Source organism: Eretmochelys imbricata, chromosome 1 (assembly GCF_965152235.1).
Source record: "Eretmochelys imbricata isolate rEreImb1 chromosome 1, rEreImb1.hap1, whole genome shotgun sequence".
NCBI lineage: Eukaryota > Metazoa > Chordata > Testudines > Cheloniidae > Eretmochelys > Eretmochelys imbricata.
The window spans coordinates 215,622,930-215,643,711 of NC_135572.1; the positions used below are offsets into that span (position 1 = coordinate 215,622,930).

General features: G+C 45.8%; 1 protein-coding gene across 1 annotated transcript in view; it reads left to right on the forward strand.

The window, feature by feature from the left end:
* Positions 1-18,795, forward strand: part of LOC144259182 (transient receptor potential cation channel subfamily V member 6-like) — a 40,218-nt gene extending 21,423 nt beyond the window's left edge. Inside the window, exons 7-15 of the mRNA XM_077807361.1 lie at positions 294-440; positions 10,942-11,154; positions 11,426-11,512; positions 11,999-12,075; positions 12,411-12,576; positions 12,911-12,977; positions 14,954-15,222; positions 17,167-17,273; positions 18,519-18,795. Of these exons, the coding sequence (XP_077663487.1) occupies positions 294-440; positions 10,942-11,154; positions 11,426-11,512; positions 11,999-12,075; positions 12,411-12,576; positions 12,911-12,977; positions 14,954-15,222; positions 17,167-17,273; positions 18,519-18,795 (1,410 nt within the window). The remainder of the gene's footprint in view (positions 1-293; positions 441-10,941; positions 11,155-11,425; positions 11,513-11,998; positions 12,076-12,410; positions 12,577-12,910; positions 12,978-14,953; positions 15,223-17,166; positions 17,274-18,518) is intronic.
* Positions 18,796-20,782: the final 1,987 nt, after the last annotated feature.

Below are 20,782 nucleotides of genomic sequence, written 5' to 3' on the forward strand. Positions count from 1 at the left end.
TTTTTGTGATTTTATTTTTGCGTGAAGGTGCTAAAAATGACACCTGAGCTAGAGGAGGCTTCAGCACTTTGTGTGCGGCAGATGGTTGGATGTAGAGTTTGTTAATGCAGCAGCAGCCATTTTGTCAATGGCACAGAAAAGCAAACCTTTGCAAGATATGAAAACTGCAAAAAGACCCAGTGCCAAATTTTAGTGCAGAACTTGTTTTACCCAGTTTGGCATATGTGTACTGTAAATTGCATGAATTCCTGGGCATTGACTGATTCCGCACCATCCCTTTCCTTACTCCTCAGATGTTTCAGCACCTCATGCAGAAGCGAAAGCACACTCTGTGGACTTTTGGCCCTGTGACTTCTGTCCTCTATGACCTCACGGAAATTGACTCCTGGGGTGAAGACCAGTCCTTCCTGGAGCTTGTTGTCTCAACCAAGAAGAGAGAGGTACACTGTGGGGTGTGTGTGTGTGTGTCAGATTCTCTGTACAGAAAATGTTTGTTATGAAAAGAGAAATCCAAATGGACACTGAAAGTTCCAGCTGTGAGGCTATTCCATATAGCCCACAAGGTCTGGCACTTCTTGCCCATTTGAGACAGGGAACAAGTGAAATGCAGCAAACCCTTTGTGACACAGCAAATATGATTCTACACGGCAGTTACACCATAGACTTGCAGTCTGAGAGGCTGGTTTAAAGAATGTTGCCTTAGGCTCTGTGCCATGTTCAATACGCCCAAGGATGCTAAAGCTACAGGAGGCGATGTCGCTAATTCAGCAGAAGGTGCTCTGTGATTCTGTAGTATCACAGACATAAATAAGAAGTATTCTGTGCAGCTGTAATACTCCTTGCCTATATCATGGGGGTGTTGTGAGCTTTTCCTTAACAGTTATCAAGGTGCTTTGAGATCCTGGGCTGGAAGGTGCTTTAGAAATGCAAAGTTTGATTATTATGTCCCTCATTAACTAATATTCCGAATTATCTTCTGAAACAAAAATGGATAAAACCCATCCAGGTTTGACGTTGGGGAAAAAAAAGATACCCTCCAACAACAGGTTTCCTTACAGAGAAAACGCAAACATCTTCAAGGTTCAGTTAGTGTCCTAAAGCATTAATTGTAATGACATCAACAAGCAATGAGCTAGACCTCCTAATATATGGAAAATATCAATAGATACTGAAAGTATAAGAAGGGGAAACAAATCCAGCACATTGTTAGTTATGTTATTTAATTTCCATACAGCAGAAGTCTAGAAACACTTATGAAATAGATAGTCCTAGATCAAAAATGAATGATGCCTCTTCCAGCTACGAGAAACCGTGGGAAAATATGCTGATGTCACTATGTTTTTTTCCCTATATTCAGCATCCCTTAAATCCCTGAATGAGTTGGTATCTGTGAGCATTGAGAGGACAGTATACATTATGAAACAGATCTATAAAAAGTACCTGAGAGCCAGTCCAGGAGACTAATTCCAACATTTAAAATAAATTCTGATAACTCCCTTTCTTCCAAAGACATGCATACATTTGCAGATCCACAATCCTTGATGCCATGAGCTAAATAATGTCCAGAAAGCCATTTTCCCAAATAGAGGAAAACATGATGGGCTCATACTATGTAATAACTCTTTCTCAAACACTGAAAATTACATTTGTTGTCAGACTAGCCCTTCCTTTTCTATCCCATACATATATGGATCATACTGTTAAAGCACTATTTGCCATTCAAACCCTTCTGTAACTTACACACCCACTTTTGCTCTGCTGTAACTCCATTATTATAAGTTATTTGCACTGCAGTAGTATCTCGAGGCTCTAACTGAGATCAAGGCCCTATTATGCTAGGCACTGTACAAATACATGCCAAGAGATAATCCTTGTCCTTTTACAGTTTAAAAGGACAAGAATGGGAGAAATGTTTATGTCTGGGAGCTGAATCACAGAGAGATTACAGGTAAAATTTCAAAAAAACACTTAAATCCCATTTGAAAATGGGCCTTAGGCTCTTAAATCACTTAGGTGCTTTTGACAGTTTTTCACTCAGTGCAGTGCCCAAGGTCGCAGAGGAAGTCAGGAGCGGAACCTGCATTGACACTCAGTTCAGTGGGATTTAGGCATCAGTTGAGTTACTTTTGGTTTACACTGATGTGAGAGGAGAATCAGGCCCTGGGCAAGGGATGGGGGGGGTCAGAAGAAGCTAAATCTCCTCATTTTAGACTCCCTTATATTCATTTGGGTTCAGCTCCATACTAGGCTCACAGAATCCTCACCTCTGCTACCATAACTGGACTAGTTCAATATCAGTGATACACTGCCACCATTTTAGGCAACTAGAGGATTTTAAGCTTATTATAGATTGTTTTCAAGACAAAAGCCTGTATTCAGGTGAATATTTGTGATTTGTGTATGAAACAGAAAATATTGTATGTACTGTGGCTACACTGCTGTTTATACTCGCGCTAACCTGATGAGAGCTAGTGTATACGCAAACAAGGAAATCGCACCCCTAGCTCAGACGCAGGCTTAAAGTTTGTGCCCTTTGATCTACCTCTCTTTCAAAGTTGAGTAGATCACAGCGCACTAAGCAACGTTCAGTGCATGGTACAGGGACAGGGTCCATATACCCAGTTAGTGCGCTGTAGATTTACAGCCCAGCTTCCCACGCACTTAACTCATCATCTAGACAAGCCCTTAGACTCACACCTACTTACCAGCATGTAACTTAGCTATGCACACCCCACGCACAGCATCCACCACGTCTAAGGGAGTCTAAGCTGGAATGATGTAAGGGCTTGGAAGAGGAGTGTAGCAAGAGAAACAAAAATAGGGTATTCTAAGAATCATAGAATATCAGGGTTGGAAGGGACCTCAGGAGGTCATCTAGTCCAACCCCCTGCTCAAAAGCAGGACCAATCCCCAATTAAATCATCCCAGCCAGGGCTTTGTCAAGCCTGACCTTAAAAACTTCTAAGGAAGGATATTCCACCACCTCCCTAGGCAACACATTCCAGTGTTTCACCACCCTCCTAGTGAAAAAGTTTTTCCTAATATCCAACCTAAACCTCCCCCACTGCAAATTGAGACCATTACTCCTTGTCCTGTCCTCTTCTACCACTGAAAATAGTCTAGAACCATCCTCTCTGGAACCACCTCTCAAGTAGTTGAAAGCAGCTATCAAATCCCCCCTCATTCTTCTCTTCTGCAGACTAAACAATCCCAGTTCCCTCAGCCTCTCCTCATAAGTCATGTGTTCCAGACCCCTAATCATTTTTGTTGCCCTTCGCTGGACTCTTTCCAATTTATCCACATCCTTCTTGTAGTGTGGGGCCCAAAACTGGACACAGTACTCCAGATGAAGCCTCACCAATGTTGAATAGAGAGGGATGATCACGTCCCTCGATCTGCTCGCTATGCTCCTACTTATACATCCCAAAATGCCATTGGCCTTCTTGGCAACAAGGACACACTGCTGACTCATATCCAGCTTCTCGTCCACTGTAACCCCTAGGTCCTTTTCTGCAGAACTGCTGCCTAGCCATTCGGTCCCTAGTCTGTAGCTGTGCATTAGGTTCTTCCGTCCTAAGTGCAGGACCCTATACTTATCCTTATTGAACCTCATCAGATTTCTTTTGGCCCAATCCTCCAATTTGTCTAGGTCCCTCTGTATCCTATCCCTGCCCTCCAGCGTATCTACCACTCCTCCCAGTTTAGTATCATCCGCAAATTTGCTGAGAGTGCAATCCACACCATCCTCCAGATTATTTATGAAGATATTGAACAAAACCGGCCCCAGGACCGACCCCTGGGGCACTCCACTTGACACCGGCTGCCAACTAGACATGGAGCCATTGATCACTACCCGTTGAGCCCGACAATCTAGCCAACTTTCTACCCACCTTATAGTGCATTCATCCAGCCCATACTTCTTTAACTTGCTGACAAGAATACTGTGGGAGACTGTGTCAAAAGCTTTGCTAAAGTCAAGAAACAATACATCCACTGCTTTCCCTTCATCCACAGAACCAGTAATCTCATCATAGAAGGCGATTAGATTAGTCAGGCATGACCTTCCCTTGGTGAATCCATGCTGACTGTTCCTGATCACTTTCCTCTCATGTAAGTGCTTCAGGATTGATTCTTTGAGGACCTGCTCCATGATTTTCCCGGGGACTGAAGTGAGGCTGACTGGCCTGTAGTTCCCAGGATCCTCCTTCTTCCCTTTTTTAAAGGTGGGCACTACATTAGCCTTTTTCCAGTCATCCGGGACTTCCCCCGTTCGCCATGAGTTTTCAAAGATAATGGCCAATGGCTCTGCAATCACAGCCGCCAGTTCCTTTAGCACTCTCGGATGCAACTCGTTCGGCCCCATGGACTTGTGCACGTCCAGCTTTTCTAAATAGTCCCTAACCACCTCTTTCTCCACAGAGGGCTGGCCATCTATTCCCCATGTTGTGATGCCCAGCGCAGCAGTCTGGGAGCTGACCTTGTTAGTGAAGACAGAGGCAAAAAAAGCCTTGAGTACATTAGCTTTTTCCACATCCTCTATCACTAGGTTCCCTCCCTCATTCATTAAGGGGCCCACACTTTCCTTGGCTTTCTTCTTGTTGCCAACATACCTGAAGAAACCCTTCTTGTTACTCTTAACATCTCTTGCTAGCTGCAGCTCCAGGTGCGATTTGGCCCTCCTGATTTCATTCCTACATGCCCGAGCAATATTTTTATACTCTTCCCTAGTCATATGTCCAACCTTCCACTTCTTGTAAGCTTGTTTTTTATGTTTAAGATCCGCTAGGATTTCACTGTTAAGCCAAGCTGGTCGCCTGCCATATTTACTATTCTTTCGACACATCGGGATGGTTTGTCCCTGTAACCTCAACAGGGATTCCTTGAAATACAGCCAGCTCTCCTGGACTCCTTTTCCCTTCATGTTAGCCCCCCAGGGGATCCTACCCATCCGTTCCCTGAGTGAGTCGAAGTCTGCTTTCCTGAAGTCCAGGGTCCATATCCTGCTGCTTACCTTTCTTCCCTGTGTCAGGATCCTGAACTCAACCAACTCATGGTCACTGCCTCCCAGATTCCCATCCACTTTTGCTTCCCGTACTAATTCTTCCCGGTTTGTGAGCAGCAGGTCAAGAAAAGCTCCCCCCCTAGTTGGCTCCTCTAGCACTTGCACCAGGAAATTGTCCCCTACGCTTTCCAAAAACTTCCTGGATTGTCTAGTTTATTTAGATTGAATGTGTAGTTTAAAGTAGCCTCTCAGTCCTTAATTTAATTTACAACTTTTTTCCTGCTTCTGGGTACATAAGCTGGCCAAACCTGGACTCTGTACACCTGTAAATAGATTTTGGGGAGTCTGAACTGGGTGTAAGGGTATCTAGCTCATACTTCTGAATTTAGCTCCATACGTCTCCACGTATCTCATACAAAAATCTCAGGCTTCGAGAAGACACCTAGGACTTGGTATAGTTGAAGCAAATGGGTATTTGCAACAAATGGGCAACAAATGTACAGATTGTTTAAAATATGCAAATATAATATTTCATTGGCCTGAGAATCTTACTTGGTGTCCATTGCTAATCAAATTAGGAAAGATTTACCTGCTTCTTGCCCCTAAAAATATCTGATATCAGGAACTCCTGTATTTCAGGGTGTATAGGAATGTATCATGATCCCAAATGTTTGGGAATCATAGGATTTCTTAAAGTCCTTCCTAGAACAATAATAGATCTCATTCTCTTGCTGTCTCTGCAAAGAACTGTCATAACTCAGACTAATTCTAAATGAGTTAGAAATCTGCCATCCATCTTCCTTTTTGGAGAAAGAACTCATTCACCTTCAGTGGTAAACCAACTGTGAACTCTTTGAAACATAAATTGTTTGCCAGTGAGGAGCTTGTTAACCTGGCCAACTCTCTTTGAGAGCAAACAAATAAATTCCCTGAGGTTCATTTTTTAATATGTGAATAACTTTCAAGTGAAATAACATCATATGCTGACTTCTGCTGAATCAGTAAGCAGCTGGCTTTGAGTCTTGCCTTAGCATGTTATGACTGATGTCTGTATAAACTATTTCTCTTGACCTCTGAAGCAGACTTTGATCCACCATAAACGTATCAGCTATGTACCTAATTCTGCCTTTGAATACATGGGTGTAATTTCTACTGAAGTCAGTGGGAGTTACATTCACATATGGGAGAGAAAAACTGAGTCCCAAGGCCCATCTGGAATAAACCAGCATAATTCCATTTACTTCAGTTGAGCTATACTGATTTACACCTCTTAGGATCAGGACCTACATCACTACAGCGAAGTTATTGACGAGAATGGCCTCTGTGTCAATCTTTTGGCTTTGTTTTTCAGTTCAAATATATAAAATATCTCCTTTCTATGGGCCATGTCTAGGAAGTCAGACAGTCTGTGTGTATCTTCCTTTAAAAACTTTTAACCAAAGTGTACAATTCTAGAACAGGGACACAATTTGATAGCTGCTTTCAACTACCTGAAAGGGGGTTCCAAAGAGGATGGATCTAGACTGTTTTTAGTGGTGGCAGATGATAGAACAAGGAGTAATGGTCTCAAGTTGCAGTGGGGGAGGTTTAGGTTGAATAGTAGGAAAACCTTTTTCACTAGGAGGGTGGTGAAACACTGGAATGCATTACCTACAGAGGTGGTGGAATCTCCTTCCTTAGAAGTTTTTAAGGTCAGGCTTGAGAAAGCCCTGGCTGGGATGATTTAGTTGGGGATTGGTCCTGCTTTGAGCAGGGGGTTGGATTAGACGACCTCCTGAGGTCCCTTCCAACCCTAATATTCTATGATTCTATGAATTCCCTAACAAGTATTATATATTAGTAAAGAAATTTTATAGAACATGTCTCATTCTCTGTTACATTGGACAGGACATTTAGAGACATTTCTATAGAATCCTATTGTCTCATGCCTTTTAAATTCTATGGGCTTTTCCCATAACAGTATGTACCAGAATGTTCCCATGAAAGAACTATCTATAATTCAGTATCTTTGCAAAAGGATGTGTTAAGCATTGATTACTGAAAAGCTGTAAATGATTTTCTCAGTCTGATCCTATGGCAGATCTATGAAATTTTTTCTTCTTTTCATTCTGTACTTACAGGCTTGATTTCAGTTTTGTAATAGCCTGTAGGTGCCTTATTAATGTTGTGGAAAAAACTCACATATGAAAACTAAAAAAACAGTGCAGTGTTATTTTTACTCTTGCAGTTAAAACCTCAATAAAAAGATTGACATACACTTATAGGATTATTTTATATCTATGAACTCCTTGGCTGGTGAACAAACAAGCCAAACCCTTTGTATAGTTATCACTTGTTTCTCTTGTTTTCTCTGGACTGTTTTTCTTTTGCTGTGTTTCCCAGTCAGCTGTCTTCCAGCCCTCTCCCTTTCTTCTCCTAAAGGAGATAATTGGTTTAATGCCAACAAAATCTTTGATGTGAGGACTTTAGAAACCTACTAAGGCAAGACTCAAACCTGCTCCTTTGCAGGAGGAACTTCATCCAGCAGGAGCTACTGGAAATTCTGTTTGTGAAATCCTAAAAATGTAAAGGTGGCCAGAGGGAGAGAATATGATTACAATATATTCTTATTTCCATTTCTCCATGCCCCATTCCTAATACATCCTTCATAGCCATTGCAGAAATGCTTTTTTCAAGTGCTATTTCAACTGGCTCAAATAGACAGAGCTGCCATCATTTCCTGGAGTCAATTATCCTACGTTTTGATGGACCCTTCCCCATTAGCAAATGTTGACTGATGGTCAGGGTCAACATCACCCCATTTACAGTAATAAAAACAATGCTTGACACTTCTAGAACATTTCCCATCTGAGGATCTCTGCACACTTTGCAAATATTAGAGAATTAAGGGCCAGGTATTCAAAAGAGCTCAGCAACGAACAGTTACTATGTACTCTATTCTGTGTAATTTAAGTTCTTATATTACCTTCATCATTGTTATATGTGAATGCCTGTCAATAATGCATTAATCAAGGCGACTAATGTTTGTCATGTTTGGTTCATTCTCTCTCAATCCCCTGAGAGGTAGAGAAGTGTGTGTGCAGTGGAGTGTTTAGTTGTGGTAGAGTTTTGTTTTTTACAATGTGTACGGTCTCCCACAGTATTCTTGTCAGCAAGTTAAAGAAGTATGGGCTGGATGAATGCACTATAAGATGGGTAGAAAGTTGGCTAGATTGTCGGGCTCAACGGGTAGTGATCAATGGCTCCATGTCTAGTTGGCAGCCAGTGTCAAGTGGAGTGTCCCAGGGGTTGGTCCTGGGGCCGGTTTTGTTCAATATCTTCATAAATGATCTGGAGGATGGTGTGGATTGCACTCTCAGCAAATTTGCGGATGATACTAAACTGGGAGGAGTGGTAGATACGCTGGAGGGCAGGGATAGGATACAGAGGACCTAGACAAATTGGAAGATTGCGCCAAAAGAAATCTGATAAGATTCAATAAGGATAAGTGCAGGGTCCTACACTTAGGACGGAAGAACCCAATGCACCGCTACAGAGTAGGGACCGAATGGCTAGGCAGCAGTTCTGCGGAAAAGGACCTGGGGTGGCAGTGGACGAGAAGCTGGATATGAGTCAGCAGTGTGCCCTTGTTGCCAAGAAGGCCAATGGCATTTTGGGATGTATAAGTAGGGGCATAGCGAGCAGATCGAGGGACGTGATCGTTTCCCTCTATTCAACATTGGTGAGGCCTCATCTGGAGTACTGTGTCCAGTTTTGGGCCCCGCACTACAAGAAGGATGTGGATAAATTGGAGAGAGTCCAGCGAAGGGCAACAAAAATGATTAGGGGTCTGGAACACATGACTTATGAGGAGAGGCTGAGGGAACTGGGATTGTTTAGTCTACAGAAGAGAAGAATGAGGGGGGATTTGATAGCTGCTTTCAACTACCTGAGAGGTGGTTCCAGAGAGGATGGTTCTAGACTGTTCTCAATGGTAGAAGAGGACAGGACAAGGAGTAATGGTCTCAAGTTGCAGTGGGGGAGGTTTAGGTTGGATATTAGGAAAAACTTTTTCACTAAGAGGGTGGTGAAACACTGGAATGCGTTACCTAGGGAGGTGGTAGAATCTCCTTCCTTAGAAGTTTTTAAGGTCAGGCTTGACAAAGCCCTGGCTGGGATGATTTAATTGGGGATTGGTCCTGCTTTGAGCAGGGGTTTGGACTAGATGACCTCCTGAGGTCCCTTCCAACCCTGATATTCTATGATTCTATGATTCTATGATACACTGTTCTGTATTTGTGTCAGAGAAGGCAGGTTGAAGAAGTGCGCCTTGCACTTGGGGAAGATGATGGTGAAGTTGTGATGGTCCTTGATTCTTGTGGAATTTCATTCTGCAGTCTGGGACCAAACCCCAGGAAAGTTTTGTCTCCTGTGCAGATGAGCTTTACCCTGATGGTAGAAAGTTCCATTGTGCCTGAGGAGCAGGGCTGTTGAGCATGGTCTTCGTCCTGGAACATTAGCCAATCTTCTAAGGACGAGTGACCTGAAGAGGAGGACCAAGACCTTGAATTTGATTCATGATTCTATGGGAAGCCAGTGTGGAGAACAGGCCTCATATGCTCACAATAACCTGTGCTGCTGAGGAGATGCACTGCGGTGTTCTCAGTGGCAGCTGTTGGGTGATGAACACATTTGAAAATTTGACATCTTCATTTAGGGGCTTAAAGGGGAGTTAAGCAATTCTGAAGCTCTGGCCACAAGCCTTTCAAACCACCAACACCCAGTAAGTTAAGAGAAGTATCTACCCACTTTACAGAGGAGAAAAAGAGGCAGAGACATTAAGGGCAGAATTTTTCAGCTTTGGGGACAAGTTTTCCACAGATGCAGAATTTCCAGCACTCCAAGGGACAAGGTGGGTGAGGTAATAACTTTTGTTGGACCAACTTCTGTAAAAGATATTACCTCACCACCCTTTTCTCTCTGATATTCTGGGACTGACACAGCTGCAATTACATTGCACACAACTCCCAGTGAAGTCAATAGAAATGCCTTTGGAAAACATACCATTTATTTAGGAGCCTAAGTTTAGGCACTGTCTGAAAACTGACTTAAGTGACTTACACAAGATCACTTGAGAAATCTGTGCCACTACTGGAAATAGAACCCAATGTTCTGACTTCCAGTCCTTTCCTTTAATGACTGGATTATGTTTTTCACAGTGGAAGGTGTCTTGTCTCTTATATAACACAGGTTACCTTTAGCTTTAATTGAGTCAGTCTTCAAAACAACTTCCAGTCACAGGAAAAGAAGATTCACAAACTTGAACTAGTTTTGTGCACCCTATGAACCTCCAGAACAGTTCGCAAGGTTCAAAAACCACTGACATTGTGAGGTTAGCCCATCCCTATTGTATACAAATCATACAGTGTGTAAAATTACTCATAAAAGAGGTAGAGATCTTTCTAGATGGAGGAGATCATAAAAAATAGATTACTGTTTTCAAGAATACAGTTTCTTTTCTGCAGTGCCTTACATCCCCACAGATTTTATAAGGGTCATTCAATCACTGCAGAAATATATCCACCTCTGGTCTAGAACCCAGTAGTAAGTTAGCAGTACAGAGCAACACATCAGGATAGTAAGTGCGCACACACACACACACACACACACACACACACTCTCTCTCTCTCTCTCCTCTCCCCTCCCCTCTCCTCCCCTCCCCCCAAAACGAATAAACCAGAGTGCAAGGGTGTTCCCTCTTTTCTTAGCTGGGCTAATGATGCAACTTGACCTGAGAATTCGCTTGTGTATGAGATGAATGTAGTGTCCTCATGCTGAGATGCCTTTGGAGAAATTAGCTTGTGTTAATGTCTTCCCAGGAACTAGTGCAGAGTGCCCATAAACCAATGTCTCTCACAGTTAACAATCGATCTCTCTCTCTCTCTCTCTCTCTCTCTCAGGCCCGTCAGATTTTAGACCTGACACCTGTGAAGGAGCTGGTGAGCCTGAAGTGGAATATGTATGGACATCCCTATTTCTGTTTCCTGGCCTTGTTCTACGTGCTGTACATGATTTGCTTCACTATGTGCTGTGTTTACCGACCTCTGAAAGCTCGATCAGAAAACAAAACGAATGACAGAGACAACACCATCTACGTCCAGAAAATGCTGCAGGTGCATTGTGTATGGGGATTGGCGGGTCACATGGGCACCAGTCTGAACCTATCGGGGAAATCCTACTGTCTCCTGACCTCAGTGGCTGCAGCTAGGCCTTATTTCATTTCCTCACCCTGTACTCTTTTTCAGAGCGGGAATACAGTTGGGGAAATTCTCTGTGTCCTATTGTCTTGGGTGCTCAGGCTGGACCTGGATGGCTCTTGTGGCCTCTCCAGACACGATAGTGTTCCCCCATACCAATCAGTAGCCCCTCTTTTTCTCCTTTCAGGAATCCTATGTGACATATGAGGATGAGCTCAGGCTGGTCGGTGAGCTGATCACAGTAATTGGAGCTGTAGTGATATTGATCTTGGAGGTAAGGACAACACTCTGAGTCATGCAGCCCTGGATTCTAATCAAGAGAGCGCTTACTTAAGCTAAACTGGCCTGTGTTGGTGACTAAGTAGGGACTATTCTTTGAACCCTAGTGCCTCAGCAGGGTCCTATGGAGCACTATGCTACTGGAAGTGCCATCTATCAGATAAGACTGAAACTGATGTTGTGACCACTTGGCAGTAAGGATTTCAGGCACTTCAGAGAAGAGTTAGGGTATTGGCTCCACTGTTTTGGCCAAATGTAGCTCCACTTGGATCTGGGATGTTTGTGTAATGCTCTGTGCTCTTAAACAGCTTCCATGTTCCTCCCCATATGTTGCTGTATTTCCTGAATACCCAGGACTATTAGCTGTTAATTTAAGATCAATGGATGAACAGAACTCTATGTAGATTGAGAATTATCATTCTGATCATCTCCTTGTGCGTAACCCAGTTGATTCCCAAATTTAACAGAGTGTTCCTCTTAGATTCCAGATATCCTTAGAGTTGGAGCCACCAAGTACTTCGGACAAACCATCCTGGGAGGACCGTTCCACATCATCATGTGAGGTTCCACCTCTTCAAATCTCATAAATAGCTTGTCTCTCATTTTCTATCCATCTGTTCTTTACCTTGTCATTAGACCTGCCCTCTCTCCCCTTCTGGGTGTTGCTTTTCTTTGCTTCTTTCTCTTTCTGCATCAGTTTATGTGCATGAGAGAGACACCGAGAGAGAGATGCCGACAGCCAGGCAAGTGAGCAAGCACAGATGAGCATAAAGATATCACTAGCCAGTTTTCATCTAGATGTGGAACAGAGTGTACCTGTGTGTGAACAGAAAGGAAAGAAGGATGATTTGATTCCCATGCTGATCCTCCTGGCTCTCCCTCTTCCTCTACAGCATCACCTATGCCTGTATGATCCTGGTGACCATGGTGATGCGTCTCACCAGCACCACTGGAGAGGTGGTCCCCATGTCCTTCGCCCTGGTGCTGGGCTGGTGCAATGTCATGTACTTTGCACGAGGCTTTCAGATGCTGGGACCCTTCACCATCATGATTCAGAAGGTAAGGACAACACAGCCTTGTTACACAGAGACTGATCCCAGTACACAAGTCCAGAATGTGGAAACCAGAAGAACAGACTTCCTCCAACAGCATTTATATTAGAACATCAGAATGAGGTCTTTTCTGTGACAGGAAGAACTCAGGGTCTTGCCCATACGGGAAAGATGCATGTCTTTTCCAGTGGACACAGGTGTTAGCCATAAGGGCTTTCTGATGCTCCTTTCTTCAACATACCTGTAACAGCAGATATATTTAGCATCACACAGTGAGAAGGGGGAAAGGTCTTTGGGTTGGTGGGAAAGTCGGCAACTATACCTGTTGCTTTGCTCTGCAGATGATATTTGGAGACCTCATGCGCTTCTGCTGGCTCATGGCGGTGGTGATACTTGGCTTTTCATCAGGTGAGACCATAATTTGTAAACCAGGCTGTGTTCCCTCTGCTGTCTTTCCATGTCTTATCTGGGTAATTCAGCTTAGCATCACCTTGTCCTCTGTGAGAGAGCCAGCTAGGGCTGTGACAACATCTGGCTTCTATTTCTACTCCTGGGGCAATTCTGCACCACTGCTCACATGCAGAATTAATATCTGCAGTAGATTTCTTTGCTTTCGCACAGAAAAATGACTTTCTGATGGGGAAGCAAAGGGAAAATGAAAGAGTGGCCATGCGCCCCTCCCCAGCAGCACGGGCACATTGTTTCATGTGCCTGGAGCAGCCAGCAAAGAGGTAAATCACTGAGGGGGGTCAGGACTGGGGACACCCCAACTGGTGCCAGGTCAGACCCACCCCTCATCCACCCAACACCCATGCATCTATAGCCAGACTCCCTATATCCAGATCCTCTGCTGAGCCTCAACCCCTGAATCTGGAGCCCCCTGAACCTGGACCACCCCACCCCCCTCGAGCCCCACCCTCACACACCTAGCTCACGGGACACCCTGACCAGTGGTTCCTATCCTGCACTAGGATCAGCTGCTAGTCCCAGCTGGGCTGAGGGTGGGTGAGGAGCGTATTTCCCCTGCATGGAGTAGCTGGTGCCAGAGAGGGGTAAGACCCATCCCAAGAAACCTCCCACATCTCCGCAACCCCTCCCCCACACCTTCCTGCTCCCATCACTCCTCAGCCACCAGGGAAGGGGTCACTGTATGGAGAGCTGCTCCCCCATCCACCCACCATCCGTGCATTCGAGGGCCCCCAAACCCAGACCCTCCTGCTGAGCCTCACCCCCAGAACCCAACTCCCACCGCATCTGGACCCCTCCTCCTTGCAAACGGACCCCCGCACCCAAACCCTGACTCACCAACCCCCAACACCTAGATCTCCCCTGCCAAGCCCCACCCGCCTGCATCTGGACCCTCTCTGCTGAGCCTACCCCCCTGCATCCAGACTCCCACCTGTGCACTCAGACCACCCCTGCTGAGCCCCCCGCACTCAAACCCCTCCCCAATGAGCCTCACCCTCCATGCACCTCGACCACTCCAATGAACCCCCCCCCCCGCACCTGGACCCCCAACCCCACTGAGCTCCAAGCTGCACCCAGATGCCCACCCCACCAAGCCACACTACCCCACCACCCAGACCCTGGTCAAGCTCCAACAACCTTCACTTGGGTCCCCCTGCAGAGTCCCATTGCTCCTGCACCTGGAACCCCACAGCGAGCTCCTGTGCATTCAGATCCCCCCACACCCAGTTTGCCCCACACAGAACCCTCTCACCCTACACCTGGATTCCTCCACACTAAGCCCCTCCACACTTGTATCCTGCTGGGCTGAGCCTGCCTGCCCCCATCTGATGTGCCTGGTGCGGAGGGGCAGGGCCCAGGGTGTTTCTGGGGCAGGTCCGGGCCTTACGCTATGTCAGGATCGGGTGCAGCCTCACCACCAAGTCCATGTCCTGGGGGTGGTGGGGTCTGCAGGGTGATCTCCCACCTCCATGCAGCCAGTGGCCTGTGCTCCCCACTGCTGTGCTGGAGCCTTCGCATTTATTTGTGGACAAATCAAATTGCAGAATTTTGCAGAATTTTAAAATATTGTGCACAGAATTTTTTTTTTTTTGGCACAGAATTTTTAATTTTTTTGGTGCAGAATTTCCTCAGGAGTATATTTCTGTGGAAATGATGCTAGAACTTTCCCCAGCATGGCCTTCTGCTATGTCACAGCTTGTTTATTATTAATTGCTTATATTACTGTTAAGCCCAAAGGTCCCAGTCAGGAATTAACTCCCATCATGCTGTGAGTTACACACAGAGATAGACATAGTCCCTGTCCAGAAGATCTTACACTCCAAGAATCCCCATTCTGACCCCACCCCTCAGATTCTCTTTTGCTGACCACAGGGCATTATTCCTATTTTAACTTTCTCTCTCTTCCTTTCCTCCAGCCTTTTACATAATCTTCCAGACAGAGAACCCCACAGAGCTGGGCCAGTTCTACAGCTATCCGATGTCTCTGTTCACCACCTTCGAGCTCTTCCTCACCATCATTGACGGGCCTGCCAACTACAGCGTGGACCTGCCCTTCATGTACAGTGTGGTGTACTTTGCCTTTGCTGTCATCGCCACCCTCCTCATGCTCAACCTGCTCATCGCCATGATGGGTGACACCCACTGGCGCGTGGCCCACGAGCGGGACGAGCTTTGGAGAGCACAGGTGAGGGCCCTGTCGTGTTAGGCCATGCAATGGAGAAATCTTTCCAATACAGAATGAGGAGAGTTGGCCCTGGTGGAAGTGCTGATAGGTGCAGCTACTCGCTCCTGCAGTGTAAAGAAGCATGGCCACATCACCCCCATCCTTACACGGCTCCATGGGCTGGGCCTCCCATTCATTTCAAGATTCAGTTTAACTCACCACCACCTCGATAGGTCTGCTCCAGCCTATCTGTCTCCTGTCTCATTCCCTCTGCATATCAAGTACCATCTTTTCTGTTCCTTCACATAATAAGGGCACTCTCGGTGTGAGAGCCTTCTCCTCTGAAGCTCCTGACATCTGGACCAGCCTTTCTGTCTCTTTGTGCCCTATCCACATCTCCATATCATTTCAAACCACCATCCAGAAACCTGTTTGTCCTCTCTTGTCCATCCCAACCCCTTTATATTCCTTACTTACTAACACTCCTCATAGATTCACAGATTCCAAGGCCAGAAGGGACATTGTGATCCTCTAGTCTGACCTCTTATAAGAACACAGGCCATAGAACTTCCCCTAAATAATTCCTAAAGCATATCCTTTAGGGAAAAAAAACATTCAATCTTGATTTAAAAATTGTGAGTGATGGAGAATTCACCACGACCCTTCGTAAATCATTACAATGGTTAATTACTCTCCCCATTAAAAAATGTACATCTTATTTCAAGTCTGAATTTGTTTCACTTCAATTTTTAGCCATTGGATCATGATATACCTTTTTCTGCTACCTCCTGCCTTTCCATGACAGACCAGGAAGTTTAATGGTTGACTTTCCTGATGTTGCAGGGCATTGAGTTCCTGATGGTAACTAGACACTCACCCTGCTCATGGCTGTAATATTTGCATAAGCACAGTGGCATCTCCTATAGACTGTGCACTGACTGGCTTATTTCCTGCCACCGTGTGTAAGGGGGAAGAACATTCCATTTTCTGTTGTTTGAAGATGGTCCATGGTTTGCTCAACCCTTGGTGAAATTAAAGCAAAAATAGTGAGCAACCATTTAGTAGACAGGATAGAGATGCTGCCTCTCTTTCCTTCAGTGCCTCTAAACCAGGGGTGGGCAAACTTTTTGGCCCAAGGGCCATATCGGGGTTGCGAAACACTATGGAGGGCCAGGTAGGGAAGGCTGTGCCTCCGCAAACAGCCTGGCCCCTGCCCCCTATCTGCCCCCTCCCACTTCCCACCCCCTGACTGCCCCCCTCAGAACCCTTGACCCATCCAATCTTGTCCCCTGACCACCCCCTCCCAGGACCCCCCACCCCAACCGCCCCCCCGGGACCCCATCCCCTATCCACCCCCCCCGCTCCCTGTCCCCTGACTGCCCCGACCCCTATCCACACCCCTGCCCCCTGAGAGGCCTCCCCGGAACCCCTGACCCATCCAACCCACCCCCCCGTCCCCTGGCCGCCCCTCCTGGGAACCTCCCCCAGGACCTCCCCCATCCAACCCCCCTTCCTGGGACCCCCTGGGAGCCCCCCATCCAACCTCCCCTGCTCCCTGTCTCCTGACCACCACCCCGAACCTCCACACCATCCAACCGCCTCCTGTCCCCTGACAGCCCCCCGGGACCTCCTGCCCCTTATCCAACCCCCCCTCCCCATGCCCCCTTACCAGGCCGCTCAGAGCAGCAGGACAGGCTTATTGGAAAGCCTGGGAGGTGGGCGGGTGCAAGTCGTGCTGCCCGTGCAGCGGCATCACTGCAGGGGAGGGGGGACAGTGGGGGCAGGGCGGGGAGTAAGCCTCCCTGGCTGGAAGCTCAGGGACCAGGCAGGACGGTCCCACGGGCCATAGTTTGCCCACCTCTGCTCTAAACTCTGCTCATGGAGTCATCAATGATTTTCAAAATGAGGTTTTTCAGATAGTGTTTTGGGTTTTTTTTCTTATTTTCCTCTCTCTTATTTGGAAAGGTTGTTGCCACTACTGTCATGCTGGAACGGAAACTCCCACGATGCCTCTGGCCTCGCTCTGGGATCTGTGGACGGGAGTATGGACTAGGGGACCGGTGGTACCTCAGGTGAGTTCCCCTCTCCGACATGTCCTTTGTGGGTGTGCATGCATGTGCATGTGTGCACACAAAACAGCTGGTTAGAAAATGGATTTTCCATCTTGTGAAAAGTTTCAAGATTTCAAAAAAATGTTCATACTGAATCAAGACCAAAAACCAAAATTATGACATTTTTCACAAAATGAAATTTCAAAAAAACATTGATTTCAAGTCAATTGAAATAATTTGTTTTGATAAGTTTGAAATGTTTTGCTTAAATTTTGACCCTTCCATTATTTTTTATATAAAATACAGTAAATTTCATACAAAAAGTAATTTCAACATGAAAAATTGAAACTTTTCATCCCTGGAATGTCAAAATGGGACACTTGGACATGGTCACAAAAACAGATTTCCATTTTTTGTCCAAAAGGATGTTTTGTTGAAATCAATAGGATTTTGCAAAAAAAAAAAAAAAAAAAAAAAAAAAAATCATTTTAATCGAAACAGTATTTTCCAGCGTAAAGATGGTTTGCCTAAAACTTTCTGGCCAGCTGTAGCAGGGGTTGGACTAGACGACCTCCTGAGGTCTCTTCCAACCCTAATCTTCTATGATTCTATGATACACCGACCTGTGAGGAAATTGCGCAGCACAGAGAAAGAGAAGGGGACAGCGTCACAATGCAAGGAATGAGATTGGGACTAGCTGGCTCCAGTAGCTCAGGGAATGGTCCATGAAGCTATTCCGCCATACAGATTCCAACCTGGCTTAGGACAGAGCTGGCTAAGCACTGGTCCCATTAGAGGCAATTCAGGCTGTAGCCCACAAAAGCTTATGCTCTAATAAATTTGTTAGTCTCTAAGGTGCCACAAGTACTCCTGTTCTTTTTGGGAAGAGGAAGTAGATGTGGGGTCAAGTCGAGCAAGTCCACCAAGAATTTGCAGTTGGTCAAAGGGAAAGGAAGAAGGTGTGGTTAGGAAATCAGTAAAGGGGATAGAGAACTGGGGAGCAGGGAGGAAACAATGCCAGTGAAGGTTTTGGGGCAGTGGGGAGAATGGATAGAAGCCAGTGGAGGTGGTGGGTCTCCTTCAATAGTGTGTGTGTGTGAACAGGAGGAAGTTAAAGGAGCTCTGCTTGTGACAAGTTCCCCCATGGATGTGCTAAGCCTTGTGCTGGATGTGGTGCTGGGAGAGGGCTGCTTGGTGGAGCTGCTAGTGGTTGTTGAGAAGCTGGGATGTTTCTGGTGTATTCAACTTCTTCTCATCTTTCTACAGGGTAGAAGACAGGGTCGATCCCAACAAGCAAAAGATGCATCGTTACACAGAAGCGTTTAAGACCCAGGATAAAGAGAACTTCGATAAATACTCAGAGAACCTGGATGGGGAGATCCCCTACAAGAAGGACCTAGCACCAGTTGCTGCTTCAGTGTCCCGGAGCACATCCCAGAGCAGTTCCCACCGTGGCTGGGAGATCCTGAGGCGTACCACCTTCAGACAACTTCAAGGGGAAGTCAACCATGCCATGGAAGAGGAGGAGGTCTACCACGTCTGAGACACATCTCTGCTGACTCCACAACGTGGATGCCCTGTGCTGAAGCAATTACCTTCTCCAGATGCCAGTGGAAACTACAGTATGGACACCACACTCCATAGCTATTAAGAGCTCTCCAGATGCAACAGGATTGCTCCATGCTGCAGGATGGATACTGCTGCCCAAGTCTCCTCTCCCCCTCTTCCATGTGTCCTTGTTGCTGTGTTGGCTAGGAGCTGAGTTGAGGGGTTTGTTATTTGTCCAGCTCTGTAACTCTCCACAGAAACAGACAGAAAAATGTTCCAGCCCTGGGGTTTCATCCATTTACAGGAGATCCTGACTACAGGGCAACTATGAACTGATCAGTAACTCCTCTCTCGCCCTGTGATACATGGTATATTCCTTCCCTCAGTCCCACAAAGACCACAGTGCTTTCTGAATTGAGGAGAGCTGACTTGGGAGATTTTTTTGGTACAGAACTGAAAACAATATTTAAACTCAGGAAACTAGTAGCAGCTGACACTGCGGTGATTAAAGGGAATGTCCCCATACAGCTGGCATTCAAGAAGCTGCCAGATGTCCCCCCTGAAGAAAGACAAACCTCTATTAGTGGTATTTTCCACACTGCTACTCGAGGAGGGACTGAGTGTTTTTCTGCCATATGAATGCACTTTAATCATATTTGTTACAGAAATGTGACTGTTGGTTTCCTAAGGATATGTCACACATTCTGTGCTGGGACTTTTACCCAGTTTTAAGAGGATGCAGGGGCTGGTAAGATGACTCCCTAAAGAGATCCCAGGTGAATTGGTCCCAAGCAGTGTTTCCGATGGAAAAGTAGAAATCTCTGGCTCATGGTCTGATATCTGCCTGCCATCTATTATCTTTGCTGTGTTGAGACTGCAGGCTGTTTGGTCCTTGTCTTCATGGAGATCAGTGGTGCAGCTGTGGGCCTGCTGTGGTGAGGCATGCCAGCTCCAACTCACCCTGTGCTATGTCATGAGGGGAAGGGGGAGCTATATGGACACTGTCAATCAACATGGGAAGCAAGTGCTGGGTGAGACACAGTGGGAGGTATTGCTAGGCAACTTGGAAACAAGTCTTGACTCTTTTAACAACATATAATGATGCCTGGTCCACAATGACTCTGATTCATCCACATGGTCCCCCACTCCAGGTTCAGTCCTTTTTCACCTCTTTCTTTAGTCCTCTGCCAGGACGTCCCTTCAGGAAAATGACTACAGGGAAGAAATGAGATGCCCTTTTGGAGGGCCTCATGCCCTCAGCAACTCACAGTGTAATCCCAATAGCAGAACTAATTGGAATGCAACTTGTAGCCTGACATTTCCTCTGTAACAGGTCCTGTGAATCAAACTCTGTGTCTAAGGGGAACCCAAGATAGCTTGCTTGCATTAGACCCTACCATTGTAACAGGACATCCTTTACTGCTCCTTGGCATCCAGAACCAAGGAGTGAAGGAACAGAAACCAGTGGCTTTCTTGTTAATGGTGTTATTCCCACCCTTCACAGCAACTATCCCCTGCATGGGACTGCTGCAGACTTTAGTGCCATATCCAGATGCATGGCCTTTGAGGTTATGTGCATTTTATTACATGTACTATTTCCCCCCTACTTGAATGTGTGCTTGAGTCCTAAGGAGGAGATTTTTCCCCTTGGGTTAAGATGAATACTTGTATTAGATACACTGTGATTAATTGAAGTCATGTGAGTTGGTCTTCTTTTCATCTCTATACTCCCAGCCCGTCCTGTTGAACCACAGGGATTTGCACTAAATGTTTATGGAAATGGGAAATATGTGATTTTGCACATGTACCAAAACTGTGAATTGTTGCTGTAATTGTAATTTAATTTCCTTAATCAATGGAGGAGGGAAGGGAAGGGGGTTGGTGGAGTCTTCCTTAATCTTTCCACATCTGCCTGTGCTCTTTAACCAGTTGGAAATCTGCCTGAGAAACAATTAGGTTAGAACACCATGAGGTCATTTTTA